The sequence below is a fragment of the Strongylocentrotus purpuratus genome, unplaced genomic scaffold (genome assembly GCF_000002235.5).
Source record: "Strongylocentrotus purpuratus isolate Spur 01 unplaced genomic scaffold, Spur_5.0 spur5_scaffold_10, whole genome shotgun sequence".
NCBI lineage: Eukaryota > Metazoa > Echinodermata > Echinoidea > Camarodonta > Strongylocentrotidae > Strongylocentrotus > Strongylocentrotus purpuratus.
In genome coordinates this window covers 20,088,958-20,111,076 of record NW_022145595.1, presented here as the reverse complement: position 1 = coordinate 20,111,076, position 22,119 = coordinate 20,088,958, and the positions used below count along the sequence as shown (strand labels likewise).

The window sequence follows — 22,119 nt, the reverse complement described above, 5'->3', positions numbered from 1 at the left end:
CATCATATTATTTCTTAACTTGTTTAAAACATTTATCTCTGTAAACAACTTATATTTACTGTTGGTGATGGACGCGCATATCTTCAAATAAAACTAGACTTTAATTCGTCACTTTGACGAATTAGGTGATACGTATGCTCATGTGTAACATAATAAAGAACGTATTTTCACGATTTCATATTTCGTTTACTACTCCCATTATGGTCTATGCATGAGTCAAGTTTCAACTGTAGAGCAGAGGGAGACAGACCAAGAGAATAAGAGGGACGCAAGGCAAGAGAGAGAGAGAGAGAGGGAGAGGGTGAAAGAGAAGAGAGATAGATAGATGCAGAGACAGACCAAAAAAGGAGAGGGGCAGAACATGAGAGGAGAAGTAAAAGAGCAAGAGAGAGGAGAGAGAGAGATGCAATTGAGAACAATGCCTTCCAGATGACCATGATTGAAAGTGGTATAGCGCCCCCTTCAGGTATCCGATTGAGGATTGTTATATATGATAATTGACATGTCACCTATGATTGAATTTTTTTACTATGATAACGTCAATATAATGTTAGATAGTCTACATAAATCTCGTGGGAACTTGTCTCAGCTACAACATACTCAAAAATCAACAAAATCCAAGCAGAAATATTGGCGATATTGCTCAAAACACAGAAATGTAGAATCCAGATTTGAGAAAAAGTAATCTCCCATAGGGATTAAACGCAAAAAGTAATGGATTAAGTGAAAATAGGGTAATAATAAAGAAAATAGGGTTGTTTATTACATTATTTGCGATTCTACGTGTTTTAATACTCAAAGGAGATGGTACAGTGAAAGGTCAAAAAATAAAGTGAAGACAAATATTGTTGGAGACACCCGGACTCGAACCATGGATCTCGAGGATGGAAGTCAAGTGCGTTACCGATATACCAAAACATTACCCATAGCGATTACACGTAAACGGGAAATGGAATTCAGAAATCCTACTTTGCAAGTGAAATATGAGCATGATTCCGACATCTAATCGAAAAATAAAGTGCACACTTTTGATAGCTCATTGTCTCAGCTACTACATATTCGAAGCTCAGTGAAAACAAAGCTAAAACAACGGAGATTTTGCTCGCGAAAGACAGGAGTGTAGAATCCAGTTTTGAGAAAAAGTCATGTCCCATAGAGAATACATGCAAAATGCGAAAAATTGACATGCCTCCTTTAATCGCAAAAATACACCATGATACTTTTGTCATAAATAAAAATTGTGAATACTACATTTGTAGAAAATTGTCTCAGCTGTAACATATCTAAATTAAAAAGAAAATTGATCAATATTTCCAGAGATACAATCAATTTTCCAAAATTATGCTGACGTCATAATATGCAAAGTGAAATTTTGAGTTTGGAGGCCATTATGATGACGTTATGAGTTAATTGAGGATAAAATGAGACATGAAATCATATTTCCGACTCATCATCTATCTAAATATGAAAAAATATTAGGAGTTTCTATCTATTCTAAAGAGTTACAATGAATTTTATATAGGCATGTTTTTGCCCATGTATTGTAGATAAAGATAACGCAAATCCGCGCGTGCTGTCAACTTTGACGGACGCTCATTGCGTTAATAAAAGGTGAACAAATTATCAAAATGCTTGGAAAAATGTGTCAAACATGATGACAGAGAAAATTTGGCAATTATATGTTGCAAAATGCCAGAACGCGCAAAAAATGCGCGCGCATGCGCGTTTCAGTGATTTTTTGTCAAATGCTCCATATGGCTTGAAACGTATGCAAAACAAATTTGGGGTGATTTAGAGCATTTTAAATTTTTGCGCGCGCGTAAACGCGCGGACGAACGCGCACCGCGCATTTGCGCACGTTTATTGACCTGAAATTGACCAGACGGATATTAATCTTAATCATGATAATTATGAATGAGAAATAACTTTTTGTAATGAAGATATGATCATAAGTTGATTTTCACAAAATGGCGCCTGGATGACGTCACGATAATTTTGACTCTCTAAAAAGTCACGCAGTTCTAAGTTAGACTAAGATCTATCATCATGGCAAGTTTCATGATAATGGCTTTAGCCATTCTTGAGATATCCTGCGAACAAAATTGAGGAAGAATAATAATAATTTCTTCTATACAGACACAAAATAAATACTAGACTTTAATTCGTCACTTAGACGAATTAGGTGATACGTATGATAATGGTTTACATAACGAATAATGCATTACACGATATATTATTTTGCTTCTCCCATTCATATGCTTCTCCCATTATGATCTATTCATATGTCAAGATTAAATTGTGTCTCCTTGATCATCATGGATCTAGGGAAGATAGATTGAAACAATATATGACCTTTGACCCTGTGCAGTAACCAGTTACACATTTGACTCTAATTTACATCATGAAGAACACCTTTTGACGATTTTATCTTATTCAAAGAAATGAAAATGTAATTGATAAATGATTAGCATCATTATGATAATGATGATCGTGATGATAATGATCATGATCATGAGCGCGATCATGACATCTTATTGAAAAAATGAGGGTTGATTTAGATAGCATATAGTCTCAGCTACAACACACCCAAAAATCAACAAAATCCAAGCCGAAATAACGGCGATATTGCTCGCAAAAGACAGGAATATAGAGTCCAGATTTGAGAAAAAGTCATCTCCTATAGGGATTACACGCAAAAAGTAATGGATTAAGTGAAAATAGGGTAATAATAAAGTAAAAAGGGTTATTTATGACAATATTTGCGAATCTACGTGTTTAAATAATCAAAGGAGATGGTACAGTGAAGGTCAAAAGGAAAAAAAAGTGAAAAAAAAAGTGTTGGAGATACCCGGACTCGAACCAGGGATCTCGAGGTTGGAAGTCAAGTGCGTTACCGATATACCAAAACATCTCCCATAGCGATTACACGTAAACGGGAAATGGAATTCAGAAATCCTACTTTGCAAGTGGAATATTAGTATGATCCCGGCATCTAATCGAAAAATAAGGGGCACACTTTTGATAGCTCATTGTCTCAGCTACAACATATCTGAAGCTCAGCGAAAACGAAGCTAAAACAACGGAGATTTTGCTCGCGAAAGACAGGAGTGTAGAATCCAGTTTTGAGAAAAAGTCATGTCCCATAGAGAATACACGCAAAATGCGAAAAATTGACATGCCTCCTTTAATCGTAAAAATACACCATGATACTTTTGTCAAAAATAAAAATTGTGAATACTACATTTGTAGAAAATTGTCTCAGCTAGAACATATCAAAATTAAAAAGAAAATTGATCCATATTTACAGAGATACAATCAATTTTCCAAAAATATGCTGACGTCATAATATGCAAATTAAAATTTTGAGTTTGGAGGCCATTATGATGACGTCATGAGTTAATTGAGGATCAAATGAGACATGAAATCAGATCTCCATTTCATAATCTATCCAAATATGACAAAATATTAGGAGTTTCTATCTATTCTAAAGAGTTACAATAAATTTTATATAGGCATGTTTTTACCAATGTATTGTGGATAAAGATAACGCAAATCCGCGCGTGCTGTCAACTTTGACGGACGCTCATTGCGTTAATAAAAGGTGAACAAATTATCAAAATGCTTTGAAAAATGTACCGAATATGATGACAAAGAAAATTCGGCGATTCTATGTTGCAAAATGCTAGAACGCGCAAAAAACGCGCGCGCATGCGAGTTTGAGTGATTTTTTTGTCAAATGCCCTTATTGCTTGAAACGTATGGAAAAAAAATTGGGGATGATTTGGAGCATTTTAAATTTTTGCGCGCACGAAAGCGTACGCGCGGATTTGCGCACGTTTTTTTATCTGAAATTGACCGGTAGGATATTGATCTTATTCATGATTAATATGAATGAAAAATTACTTTCCGTTATGAAGATATGATCATAAGTTGATTTTCACAAAATGGCGCCTGGATGACGTCACGATGACGTTGAGTCTATGAAAAGTCATGCAGTTCTAAGTTAGACTAAGATCTATCATCATTAAAAGTTTCATGACAATGGCTTTTGCCATTCTTGAGATATCCTGCGAACAAAATTGAGGAAGAATAATAATAATTTTTTCTATACAGACACAAAATAAATACTAGACTTTAATTCGTCACTTTGACGAATTAGGTGATACGTGCTATTTTGTTATCATGAAAGTGTGCCGATGATGATCTAATGATAATGATCATAAATACGATAAAGACCATGAGTAAGAGTGGTATAGCGCCCCCTTCAGGTATTCGATAGAGATTTGTAGAATCAGGATTTCAGAAAAAGTCGCCTAACACGCAAACTAAGAAAATTCTGACATGTCGCCTTTAATTGAAATTTTCACTAAGATGATGTCAACGAAATGATAAATGATGTACGTCAATATTGTAGATAATTTATTAGCTACACCGTATCAAAATTTGGGAGAACATAGAGTACTCATAAGCTAGATAGTGCCCAAAGATCAATGTCATGAAGATTCATGATGTGAACGAAATTCACCTTCCTTAGGCATAACACGCAAATTAAGAAAATTCTGAAATGTTCACTTTAATTGAATTTTGCACTATGATGACGTCAATGAAATAAAAAGTAGTGTATTTATCTTGAAGGCAATACGTGCCTTCACGGTTGTTTCATCGCAAAGCATGCCGGGACATAATTCTAGTCCATTTTCACCTTCGCCGTGATCAGCTGTCCTGTTGCAAACAACGGGATTCTTATCGAATCAACATCATAATCTTGTACATAGTCCGCTATTCTGCAGTGATTTTCTTCCAATCCAGTATCATTTGTACGGTAAGAAAACCAAAGTTTGTGGTTATTCATTTTTATGACTAATAAAGCTGATAATACGACGTAATGAGAGTGGGCCGAGATCCAACTTTAGTAAATGTAGGCCTAGATCTAGTCCCGTATGTTCAAATGTGTGTGCATTTTAAGTAGACTGATTGTCTTTTAAGCTGCTTAAGTACACTCGTCTCGTGTTTTAGGTAGAAATGTACAGTAATATGAGATTTATGTCTCATGAAATATTAATAGACTTTCTAGATCCTATAATTGATAATGGAATAGGGTCTACTAGAATGGCCGACAGTTAGGCCTAGAAAGTGATTGCAATTAGAAATTATAAATGTAAGAAAGTAAAAGAGGCCATGAAAACGATAGATTTTTTCGATCTGGATCTGAATATAATAGTCTGATATCAATGAGCTCTACTTGAGGATCTACATGACGGGGGCGTACGGAGGATTTTTTCGAGGCGGGGGGGGGGGGGGGGGGCCGGGGGGTAAAATTTGAAAATCACGCAGTCAATTTCACAACGACTCGGCCAGCCGGTGAATAAGCCGGGGGTGGTAAGAGCACCTTTTTTTTTCCTTCTTTTTTTCCCTGAAAATATGAAATTTGGGAGACCGATATTTTGTTCAGTTGGTGGGGGGTAAGGTCACCTTTTTTGGGTCACCCTTTAGCACAAAAAATGTTTAATTTATTTTTGTTATTAAAAAAGTGAGGGGGGGGGTTTCCTCAAAAACACACACACACATAGTCTAAACAAAATTGGAGGAGGGGGGGGGGGGTTCAACCCCCGAAACTCCCTCCCCCCTGCATACACGTCTGCTACATGATCTAGTGTTGAAGAAGTGATGAGGGTTCTTTGGTCACAAACTTAAATTTGATTTTCTTTTCCCTTTCATTTATCAGTTGCAGCATCTTCGAACACTATGACCCATGAATCAGAAGATAACGTAGATGCTACGAGAGAGCTCATTTCACAATGGACAACAGAAGTGTTACATGACTTTCTACAAGGAGGGGACTCAAGCTTGGAAATCGAGTACCGGTAGTCATTATTTTATGGGTGTTCTCTGCCTTGACTCTGGGGGTACTGTTCAGCCATCCGAGGTAGAGATAAACTGGACGATGGATGGAGAGGGGGCGGGGGGGGGGGGGAGAAAGGCATGCAGACTGCAGAGCTGGTCGTCTACTATGTATAGAGACATTTGTGTGTACCTAGTAGATAAGGACCCTCCATCACTAGAGGGAAGAATGAGAGACTACAAAGAGGGAAAGGCATTTAGTTATTTTGCCAGTTTCTGGTTAGGGAGATATTTTTTTCATCTCGTGGGAGAAAGCTGTCTGTAATTCAAAATCATTTGATACTTGAATAAATTTAGTTCATTTTCTAGACTGTTTCATGTCAAACCGTTGATTCTACTTTCTTGTGAGTATAGTCAGAGAGATAGAGAAGTAACACGAGTAAAGAATGAAAAAGAAGCTAATATTTGAACGAGGAGGAGAAAATGGAGATTACGTTGTTGCCCATAGAGTTGGAATAATTGTTCTTACCACTTTTTATTAAATGATTGTGACCATTTGGTTTATTGTTTGTACATAAAGGTCATATGTTATAAGAACTGTATTGATCAATCTAAAGAGTCTTATAGATTGATTAATACAGTTTTGAGATGATGATGATGATTGTGATGATGAACGAGAAGGAGAAGAGGAGGAACATATCATGAGTTGATGGAGAAAAGATTGATAGAGGGGTTATCATTACAGAGAGAGAGAAAGAGAGATGGACTAACATGAGGAAGGGAGAGCAAGAATGGAGGCTATGACATAGGGGAAGAGATAGAAATCAAAATTATATTTATACTAACATTTACTAAATTAGAATAGTAAATTAGAAGATAAAGCTAAAGGAAAGAATGCAAACTAAAATTAAGCAAAGACCATCACAATATCGTTTACATTATAATATAAATTAAGTAAAGGTACATGGAAACGTGTACATTTGTAAAATTTAATCTCTTGTTCTCTTAGATCTTCCTCTTCACACCAAATTCTTGCTCTCCCTCTCTATCTCTCCCTCCCCTCTCTGTCTCTTTCTCTCTCCTCTCTCCTTATTATCACTCTTTCTCTTTCATTAAGCGTCGACATCTCTCTCGATGCCTCTCTCTGTTTCTATGATTTTTCTCTCGTTAAATATTTAAAACATCAGGTCTGTCTGACCTTCCTCTCTTGAATAAATCATGAATAACTTCAACTCGGCGTCCTACATACAGTAATGATTGCTTAGTACTCATCTACAACCTTCTCTGTGTTGTTTTATTTTATTGATAAAATAAATATAACCATGAGATGAATACAAGTTAGATCAATATCAACAGGTTTAATGCAATGCATATAAGTTGACATCTTATGAAGAAGTAGTACCACCCCCGCCCCCCCCCCCCCCTCCAGGAACGGGAACGGAGGTACCGCATGCGTGTTCCCAAAATCTCTGGCTCGTAACAAAGAAAAAGATCTGCCCCTATTGACTTTACACACTGGACTTTTGCTGAGAAGGGGGGGGGTACCACCTTTAATGCAAACACATTTAAAGGGATCGGGTAACTTACTCTCAGATTCTGAAACAAAATCCTGGATTTAGCTCATGCTGCAATGATAAATTTAGGTCAGTCAGGAACTCAATGACTTTTACAATCCGATCGCCTGTCTGATTATCAAGATATTTACGATTGGAAATCGAAACCAAATTTTGTGTTTGCCAAACGGTTTTCATAACACTACAGTTTATTGGGGAAAACGAGTATGGTAAAAGGGGTCAAACAAAGATTTTTACTTTTTAGAGGCACTTCTTGATCATTTTGAAGCACAATTTTGTTAGGGCTTCAGTATTAATACACCATATCACAGACACTGGTAGCACGTAGGGCCATACGTCCATCTCGGTTTAAACATTGTTATACATTGTTAAACAATGCATTTTACAATACCTTTACAACATACACCATACACCATTTGCTGTCACATGGTTTGGAAATCACATTACAGATAATAATTCTACAACTGTGAGGTTTCACCTGTCGTCATTTGATACCCGAAGGAACACTTTTTTAGGGGCTAAATCTAATTTTTTCACAAGGCAAAATAACTATATGCCTTCCCCTCTTTGTAGTCTCTCATTATTTTTCCCTCTAGTGATGGAGGGTCCTTATCCAGTAGGTACATACAAACATAGTAGGCCAGTTCTGCATGCCTACCCCCACCCCCCCCCCCCCAATCCATCCATTGTCCAGTTCCTCACAGTGTCTACCTCGGATGGCTGAACAGCTACCGCGTCAAGGCAGAGAACACCCATAAAGTAATGACTACCGGTACTCAATTTCCAAGCTTGAGTCCCCTCCTTGTAGAAAGTCACGTAACACTTCTGTTGTCCATTGTGAAATGAGCTCTCTCGTAACATCTACATGCACGTTATCTTGTTTCATCGGCCGTGTTCGATGATGCTGCAACTGATAAATATAAGGGAAAAGACAATCATATTAAGTTCGTGACCACAAGAATGATTGTAACAAAAGAATCCTTATCACTTCTTCAACACGTAGATGCTCAAGTTGAGCTCATCGATATCAGAATTTATATCCAGATCCAGATCGACAAATCTATCATTTTCATGGCCTCTTTTACTTTTTTACACTTAATTGCAATCACTATCTAAATGTCAGCCATTCTAGTAGACCCTATTCCATTATCAATTATAGGATCTAGAAAGTCTATTAATATTTCATGAGACATAAATCTCATATTACTGTACATTTCTACCTAAAACACGAGACGAGTGTACTTAAGCAGCTTAAAAGACAATCAGTCTACTTAAAATGCACACACATTTGAACATACGGGACTAGATCTAGGCCTACATTTACTAAAGTTGGATCTCGGCCCACTCTCATTACGTCGTATTATCAGCTTTATTAGTCATAAAAATGAATAACCACAAACTTTGGTTTTCTTACCGTACAAATGATACTGGATTGGAAGAAAATCACTGCAGAATAGCGGACTATGTACAAGATTATGATGTTGATTCGATACGAATCCCGTTGTTTGCAATAGGACAGCTGATCACGGCGAAGGTGAAAATGGACTAGAATTATGTCCCGGCATGCTTTGCGATGAAACAACCGTGAAGGCACGTATTGCCTCAACTACAAGATACTGAAATTTGGAAGAAAATCAGTCAATATTATGAGAAATACACTAAATTTTCCATAAATATAATGACGTCATAATATGCAATTTAGTATTTTGACTTTCAAGGCCATTATGATGACGTCAAGATGTATTTCATGGCCTAATAAGATATGAAATCATATCTCCGACTCATACTGTATCTAAATATGAAACAAAAATGGCAGTCCTTATTCATCCCGATGTACTTTTTATAGGCATGTTTTTGCCCATATATGCTATGTAATACATTGCCTCGCGCGCACGGATATTTTTCTTGAACGGACGCTCATTCCGTTATTAATAGTGATAAAGAGATGAACATGGTATCAAATTGTTCAGAAAAATATGAGAAATATCCTGTCAAAACAAATATACAAGGAATTATTTTTCGTTCGGCCGTGACAAACGAAAACGCGCAAAAATGCGTGTTTTGCACGATTTTTTATGAAATGCTTATAATGGCCTAAAACGTATGCAAAAAAAATTTGGAATGATTTTGAGCAATTTAAAAATTTAAGCGCGCGTAAACGCGCACATCTAGGCGTGCGCGCATTTTTGCGCGCATTCATTGACCTGAAATTGACCGGACGGATATTGATCTTAATCATGATAAATATGAATGAGAAATTCCTTTTCGTTATGACGATATGATCATAAGTTGATTTTCACAAAATGGCGCCTGGATGACGTCACGATAACCTGGAGTCTTTGAAAAATCACGCAGTTCTAAGTTAGACTAAGATTTATCATCATGGCAAGTTTCATGTTTATGGCTTAATTCATTCTTGAGATATCCTGCGAACAAATTCATGGCAGAATAATAAAAATAATAAAGAAAATCTTGACGAAATCAAAAGGTGATACGTCTACGTACGTATCACCTAATGAAGTTTCTTAGAAGCTCACAAATCTTTGTCACCACGTGTTATCATTTTTGTGTATCGAGGTCGCGATTTAGTCATTAATATAAACCATATATCATACAAGGATTATCATGAGCACACTTATATACAACATTTAAATATGTGGCGACTAGGAAGGGTATTGTGACAAGCAAAATACAAAAATAATACAAAGGGGGAAGGGTCCTCAGCCCATGCCTCTTCTTTTCTCCCTTCTTCCCCTTTTTATTCAAGGGGGGGGGGGGTGGTTGGAGGTGTACCCTGGAATCGCGATTGTTAATGACAACTTCTTTTTCAGAATTTGTATCTGATTAAACCCTGAAAAAGACCCTTTTTAAGATCTCGGCAGTGGAACAAATGACTGACACGCCGTTTCAAACACACGCATGTTTTAGATATAGAGTTATTAGGTCACATTCACTTCGACTATAATTCGCTATTGTTAATGGCAACTTCTTTCGGCTCTAAAATAGACCATTTTTTAAGATCTCGGCAGTGGAGCAAATGACTGACACGAATATTTTAAACACACGCATGTATTAAATATAGAGTTATTCTGTCACATTCACTTCGACTATTATTAGCTATTGTTAATGGCAACTTCTTTCTAGGAATTTTGTATCTGATTGAACCCTAAAAATACCCTTTTAAGATCTCGGCCGTGGAGCAAATGACTGCCGCGAATATTTCAAACACATCTCTAAATCTATGCATGAATAAGAGGTTTAAGCTTTAGTTGAGTTTTAAAATTTTCTGCAATCACATTGATGATCATAAATATTTCAAATGTCCATTCTGAAGAGTAAATGTGTTTAAAATATTCATGATAACAGTTATAGATATCGATCACATTCCCTTCGGCTCTTATTATGTGTTTTATTATTCTATATTTTATCTTAAGTTTATCTTGAGTTTCTCTTTGCAAATAACACTTCTCTTAGATGGCTACAAGGGGAAGTTTTGGAGTAATATAGGGCTACCGCAGTATGACTCTGAAGTAAATTCTTGTTATGATCGAAACTCCCAGTTACCACGTACGTCATAGTTAAGGGGAGGGGAAACCCCCAAGTTGTTTCCGTTGGTCGTGTGTAGTCTGCGAGCACAAACTTTATATTAAAACAAAAGGGGTATGGTATATAGAGAAGTACATTTATTTTAAACTTATACAAAAAAGAGATTTCTCGAGCTAAGACGGAATAAGATAATAATACATGTATGTTTGATATTAATTATGGTCTTATAGTAATACATAGCAATACGCGATGGTGATTTATTTGAAAAGGCCTTTATTTAGCTGATTGAGGTGGGCCATAAACGACAAAATCATACGATCTTATCAAGGCGATGTATACTTCCCCAACGACGTCATTCCTTGAAAAACCAACCGCTACATGTATTGCGAAAAAAGTGATGACAACAGACCTCTTGTACGAACATTGGCAATGACACTCCCTAACTGCGGAAAGTGGCGAAGCTACAGAGGCAAGGGACGGAGGGGGGGGGGGGGGGGGGGGGCATGCTCCTCTTAATTGAACGGCAAAATAGGGACAAATACCGAAGAGATTAAAAGAGGATTGATGTATATGAACCCGCCTGATCCTGGACTACTTTTACTACAGCCATGTTCCGTTTCATAACAGTTAGTGATTCGTGGCAGAGGCACAACGTGGGTGCAGTCACTGAAGGGGCACGAGTCTTATTAGGTGAATGGGAAAAAAAGGAGAAAGAAGATGAAGTAGAAGGGGAAGAGAACATGTTACTGATATAAGTAGCAATCGTTTCTATAAACTCATTCCTTCGAGAACTGTATTAACTAACACATGTTGCCTTTATTGGGAAAAAAAACTTAATGTAGATATTGATTGGTCTACGTTATTCAAGCGTAATCTTGCACAAATTAGAGAAAGCAAATTACGAGAGTTTAACTTGATATTACTGTATAATCTATTGCCAGTAAGAAGTAATCTTTTCAAATGGGGAATATCCAATGACGATGTATGCCCAAAATGTAATATAAAAGAGGATATAAATCAGGCGCGGATCCAGGGGGGCCGAGCGGACCTTGCCCCCCCCCCCCCCCCAGGCAAAAAAAAGAGAGAGCGAGAGAAAGAAGGAAAAGAAGGGGAAGGGAAAGAGGAGAGAAAGGGAAAAAAGAAGAGGAAGAAGAAAATAAAAAGGGGAAAAGGAGGAGATCGGGGGGGGGGGCGAAAGGGCCTTGCCTCTCATGCTGTTACTCCCCCTCCCCCCCCCCCCCCTCCCCGCCCCATCAACAAAAAGGAGGGAGAAGGAAGAATAGGGAAAGAAAACAGGACAAAAAGAGGAAGAAGAAAAGAAGAGAAGGTTGTAATTTTCTCACAAACAAATTGTGGATCGATGGGGGGGGGGGGGGGGGTAGGCCCTTGCCTCCCCCTCCCCCGCCAAAAAAATGAGAGAAGGAAGGGAAAGAGAACGCCCATTAGTGACCTGCTAGTGTCATGAATAAGTTATCAAATATGCTCATCGACAGTAATTAAATGCCCATACCCCCTGAGCTTCCGGGGGCTCCGCCCCTTGACCCCGCCGGGCCTTTGCACCTAGACCCCACGCCAATTTACGCTACGCTCTACCTGATCATAAATACTTTAGCCTCCCCCACCCACTTTGAAAAACGTTCAGCGGGGCCTGCATGTAAGAATGGGGTGATGCGGATTTTTTTTTTGTCTGCCCCCCCCCCCCCCCCCCCCAACGTTTTTGCTCATTACGCCAATGCTGGTCACCATTACGCAACAGTATTTGGCTCGCATAATTTCAAATTTGGGCCCCCCCCCCCTTAGAAATCCTGGATCCGCGCCTGATAAATCACGTATTCATCGAATGCAAACTAATTGAACCCTTCATTAAACATCTGAAAGAAATATTACGAGATATATACAAAGTAAAGATACTGACGTTCAGTATCCAACTCCTGCTCAAAATAGATTGTGAAAGTCATTGTACTTTATTCTTCACAATAGCATTTTGGACCATTTATAAAGTGATTGTTAATCGAAATATAACTGGGATGGACGAGAGAAAAGCTGTTTCTAAACAAATTTCCACAGAGAAATTATAAAAAGATTGGAAAGTAAATCATCAAACATAAATATGACCAGAAAGCTTTTACCAAGAGAACTGTTAGGCGTTATTTAAGAAAAGAAGAAGAAAAAAAAAAGAGAGGGAAACAAAACTATCAGTATAATTTTTATGTTAATGATGATTCAATTGCTTTGCAAAGCAAAACTTAATTTCAATTCTTTGTTATGAAAATAATGATGTTTTTGTGATTATATAAATTTGATTTGTAGTATGGTATCTTTGAATGTAACCATGTATATATAATTGATAAATCCTCTGATGAGGGAAAGAAACAAAATAAAAAGGAAGAGAAAGAGGAAGAGGGAGAAGAAGTAGAAGAAAAGCCGGAACGTTCATGCTACGAAGAGGGATGCGATTACCTTTTATTCATATTGCCTACCTCTTTCACATCTCTCTCTCTCCCTGTCCTTTCTTCCACATTACATTTGATAAGGGGCACACCATAGCGTACCTTTGTTCTTCTGAATTGCCAGTAATTTCTTTCCATCATCATAACATTCACATTTAGATCTCTCACTTTCTTTCTCTCTTTGCCATATTGTATATAAGCACAAATTCTATTTCAAGTATTTTTCTGCACCACGCATAACAGTTACAGTGCTTTAAAAAAGCTTACACAATGCATCATCAGGTCAATGAGGATTGTACAAAAAATCCTGTGGTGATAAGTGCTGCTTTGGAATTTAAACACAAGTCAAATTCAACCCTGATTTTCTCTAAACATAGCAATACACCCGACTCAAACCACAATTCTTTTGACAAAGCCCAAGCAAAAGTTGGACCATCAGCGTCAGAAGAGCTGGTGCAAGGCTTGGATAATGCAGAGCCAGGCCATGAATTTCTCCATGCACCAACTAAGAATTTGTACTTGGAAACTACATGTACTTTCTTTCTGTTTTTCTCTTATTTCAGTCTCTCAGTCTACCGTATTCTCACACAATTCATAGGTATATGTCAGGAACTTGAACAAAACTTCACCAACACCCGGCCAAATAAAACTGACAGACTGGCAAGCATGTCATGTAATGGGGAATTTTCTGGATATGGCGAGTCAAATATGGCAACAAATCAACATGTTACACTTAGGTAAATTTACACTGGTCACCATTTTTCTTCTTCTTCCTTTTCAGAGTTATAACTGGTTGATTTGCTGCCCAGACAATGAATTGTGATAATATTATGAATATGATATTTAGTTGTACTTTGCCAAAGTGCAAGCTCAACAAATTAAGTTTAAATTACTAGCATATATATGTACGGAAGCGTTAAAGTGCCATTCTACTTGACGACATGACGAGATATTTCATCTTGTCAAGTCGACTTCACAAAAAGTTCATGTCGTCATGGCGACATAAGTTATCTTACCAAGTCGACTTCTAAAAAATTACATGTCGTCATGGCGACATATATTATCTTACCAAGTCGACTACCCAAAAAGTAATGTCGACATGGCGAAATAAATTATCTTGCCAAGTCGACTTCACAAAACGTTCATGTCGTCATGGCGACATGTATTATCTTGCCAAGTCAACTTCACAAAAAAGTTTATCTCGTAATAGCGACATAAATTATCTCAACAAGTCGACTTCCCAAAAAGTATATGTCGTCATGGCGAGATATGTAGTGTGACGACTATTTCATGCAGCGTGCGTACGTGTAGTTCATTCACAGTCGACTAGTCTAGGTCTAGTGACTTCTTAAAACTGACTCCACGTGATCATTTATGTCGCCAAGACGACATCTACTGTTATTAAGTCGACTCGGTAACATATTTTATCTCGCCATGACAACATGTACTTCTTACGAAGTCGACTTGGCAAGATATTTTTATTTCGCCATGACGACATATACTTTTTAGGAAGTCGACTCGGCAAGATAATTTATTTCGCCATGACGACAGATAGTTTTTGGAAAGTCGACTTGGTAAGATAATTTATGTCGCCATGACGACATGAACTTTATGCGAAGTCAACTTGGCAAGATAATTTATGTCGCCATGACGACATGAACTTTTTGTGAAGTCGACATGGTAAGTTAAATATTTTTACATGTCGACATGATATGAATATTAAGTCAACTTGACAAGATGGAATATCTCGTCATGTCGTCAAGTAGAATGGCACTTTAACGCTTCCGTATATATGTCTCAGTTACACCGTTTTATTTTGTTTTAATTTGATCTACCATCATTCTCGCGTCAGTCTCATCGGTGTGACTGAGATATGACATGCACATCAGCTTGTGTAAAAAAGCCACTTTCACCTTAACTCTCAGACTCAAACTTCATCTAAACATGTACAGTAAACAACTAAATTATTCATACACCTTGTAAATTCAGTTTTTGTTAGTGTGTGTGTGAAAGGTGGGCTGGTCACATTCTGAAGAAACAGAAATCGGGACAAATCAATTTTTCAAATGATGAATAAACTACAGAACTTGGTAGGGGTTTGAATAATTTAGTTGTTAGCTGTGGTATGTCTCTGGCCATTTCGACTCGAGGCAGACATCAAAGGATCACACTGCACACGTTTCATTTTTTTTTGCTGGTGCCCACAAATTTATTTGTACAGACTATTGACATTGATGAATCCCATCCCTTTTGACAAGCTTGGTGTCTATTTCTTCTTTCCCTGAGAGGCCTTGAGTACTCTATGCACGATCTTCTGCTCCTCTATCAAGAAAGCACGCACGATCCTGTAAAGATGCGGGTTATGGAGGAAGTGGGGAGGTAGACGGGATAAAAAAGAGAATAAGAGATAAATTAGATAAATTTCAATGAAATGCTACAGAACAATGGCGATCATAGAGCTTATTCTATCATTCTCAATTCATGAGGGATTCAAAGACTTCCGAGTATCTGGTCCTTCATATTCTAGAATGATCCGCATTAGGACATAGTTTTGGAGAATGGAATGTTTTCATGACATCCTTGTATCAAATGTAAAATATGGAGCTTGATAAAAGACTGACATACATGTACTTTGCAAAACCAAGTGAGTGAGCCCATATCCAATACTTGAAATGTGCTAGTATTCAGATCGCATCTAGTTGGAAAATTAAATTTTAATGCAAAATACATTTTGATGGCCAAAGTGACATCACAAAGCTAATCCACAATTTGTCAAAATAAATGCACTCTGATATAAGTATGTACAGCATAATGACTGAGTGTGAAAACCACATATCTGCCAATGAAGGCCTCCAAAATGATTGACCCAAACCCGCTAGGTAGCTGTGTTACACTTCGGATACAACAGTTGGCCAAAAGTTTCAACTCAATACCAAATTTGGCCAAGTATTTTATGAAAGCTGAAAACTAAAATGCTTTTATTTCCGACACAAGCGTTGAATTTAATAATAGCCCTGGGCCCTATGTTATAAATCATTTGTGATCAGATTCATCCCAATCTTTATCCCAATCTATTGCAACTCAACACAATTTTTTTTTATTTTAACAACTCTGAAGATAGTATGTGATTGCAACACTGCAACTGATTGGGGAATCACACAAGAGTCGCATCCATCAAATTCTGAAAGACTAGACGAAGGGCCTGCCTCACAAAACATTCATAAGTAATGGGCATCCCCTCTGTATGTCGTAATTATCTAACACAATCCCGGGGAATGTCCAAGGAGTTACTGTCTGCTGACAGCCAAGAGAATGTTAACTTATACTATTGTATGCAAGTCTAATTAATGCCCTTTTTGCTCTTAGAAGATGTTGTACATGACTGTTTGGTAAAAAATGCCTTGGGCATTACTGCTACCTGGGGGGCATTTCACAAAACTTGTCATCAGTGACAAATGACAGTTTTTGTTATAAGCTACTGAAAATCCTTGCTTCTGATTAGTTGTCAACAGATTTGTCGCTGATTTCTGTCATTTGTCATTGAAAAAAGGCTTTGTGAAACGGGTCTCTGGGCTGAATTTTATGCTTACCTCTGCTTGACTGCCTTGGCGCAGAGACATCCTCCGTAGGCCCTGGAGACCTTCTTCTTGGGCTTAGACAGAGCCATGAGCTTCTTAGGGCGGGCGGCTTGAACCTGCATAGTAAAAGGACAATGCATGATTTAGAATCTTGCTGTCTGATCTATACATTCTTTGCCTTTTTCAAGGGGTTGGTGCGACATGTCTCCCTTCTAGATGATATTATATACTTATATGTTACACATAGAATTAGGTTATGTGTCCTTTCACATTTTTCCATGACCGTTTGCTCCAGCGTTTGCCTCAGAAAATTCATATAAATGACAGGATAACATGAAGAGCAAACAAACTTTGATCTACATGTAATCGTCTAAGACTTTCGCTTAAACTCTTTCAAAGTCTGTTACTGACTGGCTTATAAAACAAAATTCAAAGCCCTTTCAGGAGTTTAGGGACTCTTGCCAAAGATGCCAAAGACTTGAAATTCACCACACCAACTCATATTTCCCAAGGACTGTAAAGACATGGAACAACCTACAACAAGCAACTATCGACCAAACCTCCCCGCTCTCATTTAAAAATGCAGTTACTAAAGAACTTTTTTCCAAAATGTAATCGTCCACCCTCCACCACCTCCAGTCAAAACTCTTCTTCGGAGTATTTAGGAGGAAAAGAATCCAAGATCCAAGATCCAAGAAAGACGAGACCAAGTATTGTACTATCGAAGAGATGGTCACTTCATGCTCTATGAATGTGTGAACAACCTCTCCACTTCCCAATATCCCAGTCACATCACCAGACTGAGAACAGAACAACACAATTGATCACATTACATTACAATTACATTGAATAGCCAAACGTCGGTCAATTTGGGATGGGTTTGGAATCAGCTTGGCAGCATGACGGACGTATTGGTATTGAGGGAGGCACATAAATGAATATGGATATCGGGTGACAATAAAAATAATGTAAGGAGACTTCACTTACTCCCTTGAGCTTTACACCGGTGTCGCCACACCTGGCAGGTGACGGCTTCTTCTTGCGGTAGTGGTAGACCAGGCGACCACCTGTATGAAAACAAGGAACATATTACTAGGAATAACATTCCACAACTCTTTGTAAACCCTCAAAACATAATCTTGTTCCCTCTTTATACAGTTACTCAACTAAAAGGCAACTATTATCCTCCACTTTGCATTTTCAGTGTTAAAGAGCAAAATTCCACGTTAAGACTGTGTTGTTTTAAAACATATTTTTGACTATTAATATTTGAAACCGGTGATTTACCTAGTTGTGTAGTTCACTGCTTCCAGAGATTTATATTTTTTTAATATTATATAGTTAGTATAGCTTTCTAGCCTTATTCTCCTCTCATAGACGTACAATTAGTTACGTACAATACATTCCCCTTTTCACTGGTAAACATTTAACAAGTCCCATAGGCCTTTTTTACTTGGCAAAAACATAAACATGTACCAACTATTGACTGATTTGACTAACACAAAATCTAAGAATACGTCAATTGGGGACAGTCTCATTTCAATCAGCGGGTTCATTGTTTATTGAGACGAGTCTTCATTTTGAGTTTAGGACTCATTTTTGTGAGATTGTTATGAAGGACAGAATCAACAGCAAATAACTTACCTGGTGTCTTCACACTGTAAGGAAAGAAAATAATCAAAAAATAAAGTTAGAGGTCACCAATTACAACAAAAACAAGACAAGAGTTCAAAAGTAGAAAACAAATTGTAGGTGACATTTTGGGAATAGTCCTTGTTCATCCCACGGACCCCCCCCCCCCCCTGGCCCCCTCCTTTTTGCTAATTTAAGACATATCATACACATGAATTTCTCTGGAAGTCGAGTAAAACATAGTACCGTAATACATCAGGTCATTGTACTTTTATTCATAGGCCTTGTAATTTTTTTATTTTTTTTTGTAACTCAAGAATGAAAGCTTGGTTGAATTAAGGCTACTGTTTTATACTTTTACATGTAGGCTTTAAATAATGTCACATTCTAAAGAAACTTAAACCGGGACTCAACATATTTCACATACATTAAAAATTACAAAGCTTGGTAAAGGTATGAATAATCGAGTTGTTAACTGATGCAATCGTATACAGCCATGTCTTTGAATCCAATGGAAAAATCTTCTACTCACATTTTGACCTTGTTGGATTTGGTGTTGTAGGTATGCCTACGGCGGAAACAAAGTCGTTGCACCATCTTGTTGCTGTAAAGAAGAGAAAAAATAGAAGAAAGTTTAGAACAATTATTATAACTAAATCGATGGACAATATGACATTACATACCACAAGGAAGGCATGCCCTGGCCAACTACTGATGTTGACATGATAGGTTTTTAAACACAATATTTTCTATCTTGAAAGGTAGGATCGGTCAATGGAAAAGGGTGGGAGTTAAATTCTTTATTAAAAAAAAATATATATTTTTCGTTCCAAAAATATATGAACTTATAGTTACAGACAAGGGTCTGGAAATCTTTATTTGAGAGCAAAATCATAAGTAAAAGTGGTAAACAACTGATTGTATGATATTTCGGCAATTTCGCCTTGCAGAATATGCAATAATTTAATATTTAATGGATCCATTTTGGGGGATAAATTAGCTGTAAACTCCTGTGCGCACAGGGCGAACTAAGGACAAGGTCCCGTTTTTTTTAATGACTTTTTAGTCAGTTGCACGCTTGCAGCACATGCCGATCTGAATTATGAGATCTCGATATCTCAAGACTTTTTTCACAATAAATTTTCTAGACCTATTTGGATTAAAGAACTTTGCAGTCCATTTGATAATAATTTGATTAGTGTCGCTCTACATGTAAATGAATTTGTGTAGAAATAGAATACGAGAAATCATGGACACATGGATCGAATGTCAACTTCCTAATATTTGTAAAATATTCGCAAGCTTTGGTCACCCCGTCATAATCATAAGGCCCCAACCAAGACCACAACATCGGTCACCAGCTACAACAAAAACACTAACACATTTCCCAAGTCAATGCCCGGCAAAATAAATGGCACAGCCAAACTGAAGTCCAAAGGCAAGACCCCAACAACCAGGAATAAGGATCGTCCGCATAGATCTAAACGATTGTCCGCATATACGATCATCCGCATATTCAGGAAGGATTCCGCGTTGGCAATGCGAAAATGATTTTCTTGATGCATTTCACATTGACCATGTTGACTTTGAACAGAGACTTTCATTTCATGTTTTGAGCGATAAATCCTCGGGGAAGACGGACAACCTGAACCTAGGCTAGGCCGTAGGCGGGCCTTCCAAAAGTAGATGGTGAACTGGTGGAATTTTATTACGCGAATCAGATTTTCAATTGCCAGCGCGGATTGGGAACCCTTCACCTGCAGAGCGCTGAGGGAAAAAAAAGGTGATTTGTCCGCATTTACGTGAACAATCCTTATTCTCAGACCAGCGCCCCTACCGACAACATTGCAACAGCCAACACATTCTCTCCGCTCCACGGGCACAGCACTTCTTTTAAGTGTCCTCTACCATCTCCAAATCAAGATCTAGAATCTAGACTAGATCTAGACCTACATGCAAGTGTAAATGCTTGGTCTTGGTGAATAAACATCAACTTCGAGATTTATCCCCAGTTTTATTTTTGCCATAAAATTGCACTCAATGCATTCATAAATGCACCACAACATGCATGTCAATGGAGCGTATTCAAATTCAATTTAAAAACAGACGTGACGAGACGTCGAGAGGCCAGTTTATTCAGTACCAGGATTTCATTTCCAATGTCCATTTTGAATTAGTTAAAAGGGCATATAGACCCTAATTTAAACTTATGTATGATTTCATAATTTAAAATCGAATCATGTTTATCGTACGTTGCCCCAGCACTAAAATTAGTGGATCTAGTCTACCCGAGAATCAAGATCTTTCATTTTAGATTATCGAGCGTTCGCGTTCGCCTACATACGCACGGATTACCCGACGTTTACCGACATAAATTGGGCCATTTCTTATTTCTTTGAGATCAAAAAACAAAATGTAATGAACGATATGAATCCTTAGGTACACAAAAACAATTATATCATATTAGTTTCGTATATAACATCACATATTCCTGGATACTAGTGGATTTTTCTAACCTTTTTCTCAGGTTTCCACTGAGAAGATTTCACAACTGTCTGAAAAGGTCGTAGAGGGCTCATTCTTTTTGCAATATAAATGACCTACGTATGTTTTGTGTACGTACTGCATGCTGTATAGTACTGTACTATATACACTGTGAATAAAGCAGAACTATATATATTATTTCAAAAATAAAAGATTTTAGTCTTAAATGAAACACGGAATGAATTGGTTATTTGTATCCTTCATGCAATAGTATTTGTCAAAAATTGTCTTTGTTCCATAAATATCAAGCTATTAAATTGGCAACGTAAAATATGCTACTTGAAGGTACACGTCTTGCCTATGGGAGTGGTCTATATTATGTACTTTGTTGAGGAGGGGGGGGGGGGGGGGGGGGTGTGAGGGCGGGGGGGGGGGGGGTAGGGCCGGTGAGGCAGACATGTGTAGACAATGAATCCAAGAACCCTAAAGCACTCCCAAAGGCCCCCATACAAAAATGGAAACGAATGCAATCACATAATGCAAAGCTAAAATGGTACGATTAACCTTTCTCAAAAGCGTTTCTATGACATACTATAATTTTTAAGCTGATTTATTTCAAAATCACATTTGAATTGGAATAGTCTAACATTATATTATACCAGATGGATATCTTCCCTCCCAGGGCAAATGTTTAGATAAGCTAACTGGGCATTTTGTTCAATTTCTAAAATCTTGTTTCTTCATCTTTTATATTTCTTTTCTAATTTTCTTCTTTAATTTTGTAAAAACAGGACGAGAAGAGCATCAATGAGGGTGTACATGAAAGTAAAACCATCCTAAAGTAAATCATGGATCCCTAGAACTAGGGGTGGCGGAGCTACTTCTAGAGTGGGGGGGGGGGCACCAACAAAAAGGGCACTTCCTGGAAAAAAGGGCACCTACAAAGGGAAATTTCGAAGCGAAGCGAATATTTGCATTGCATAATTATTCGCTTCGAGATTTTTTAGACATTGG

The 22,119-nt window shown here is 37.6% G+C and overlaps 1 protein-coding gene and 1 long non-coding RNA gene across 2 annotated transcripts; one reads left to right on the top strand and one right to left on the bottom strand.

Annotated features, from left to right (window-relative positions):
- The first annotated feature begins 4,766 nt into the window (after positions 1-4,766).
- On the top strand, positions 4,767-6,285 carry LOC115921847. Its single transcript, XR_004063131.1, has 2 exons — positions 4,767-4,822; positions 5,726-6,285. It is a non-coding gene; the product is annotated as an uncharacterized LOC115921847 (long non-coding RNA).
- A 9,310-nt stretch (positions 6,286-15,595) lies between these two features.
- LOC115921715 (60S ribosomal protein L34-B-like) lies at positions 15,596-21,242 on the bottom strand. The gene is made up of 6 exons (XM_030979714.1): positions 21,138-21,242; positions 19,154-19,225; positions 18,634-18,647; positions 17,977-18,056; positions 17,002-17,105; positions 15,596-15,756 (listed from the first exon to the last, which is right to left on the bottom strand). The coding sequence occupies exons 2-6, from the start codon at positions 19,216-19,218 to the stop codon at positions 15,678-15,680; spliced, it is 342 nt and encodes a 113-aa protein (XP_030835574.1). The 5' UTR covers positions 19,219-19,225; positions 21,138-21,242; the 3' UTR covers positions 15,596-15,677.
- Between the last annotated feature and the right edge of the window lie 877 nt (positions 21,243-22,119).

What these genes read in the sequence shown, in the direction of transcription:
- LOC115921715 (XM_030979714.1), bottom strand. Translation starts at nt 19,218, where the DNA reads ATGGTGCAACGACTTTGTTTCCGCCGTAGGCATACCTACAACACCAAA. An exon ending in CCGGTGTAAAGCTCAAGGGA is followed by an intron (nt 17,106 to 17,976) that starts GTAAGTGAAGTC and finishes TTTACTATGCAG; the next exon opens with GTTCAAGCCGCCCGCCCTAA. An exon ending in GCCAAGGCAGTCAAGCAGAG is followed by an intron (nt 15,757 to 17,001) that starts GTAAGCATAAAA and finishes GCATCTTTACAG; the next exon opens with GATCGTGCGTGCTTTCTTGA.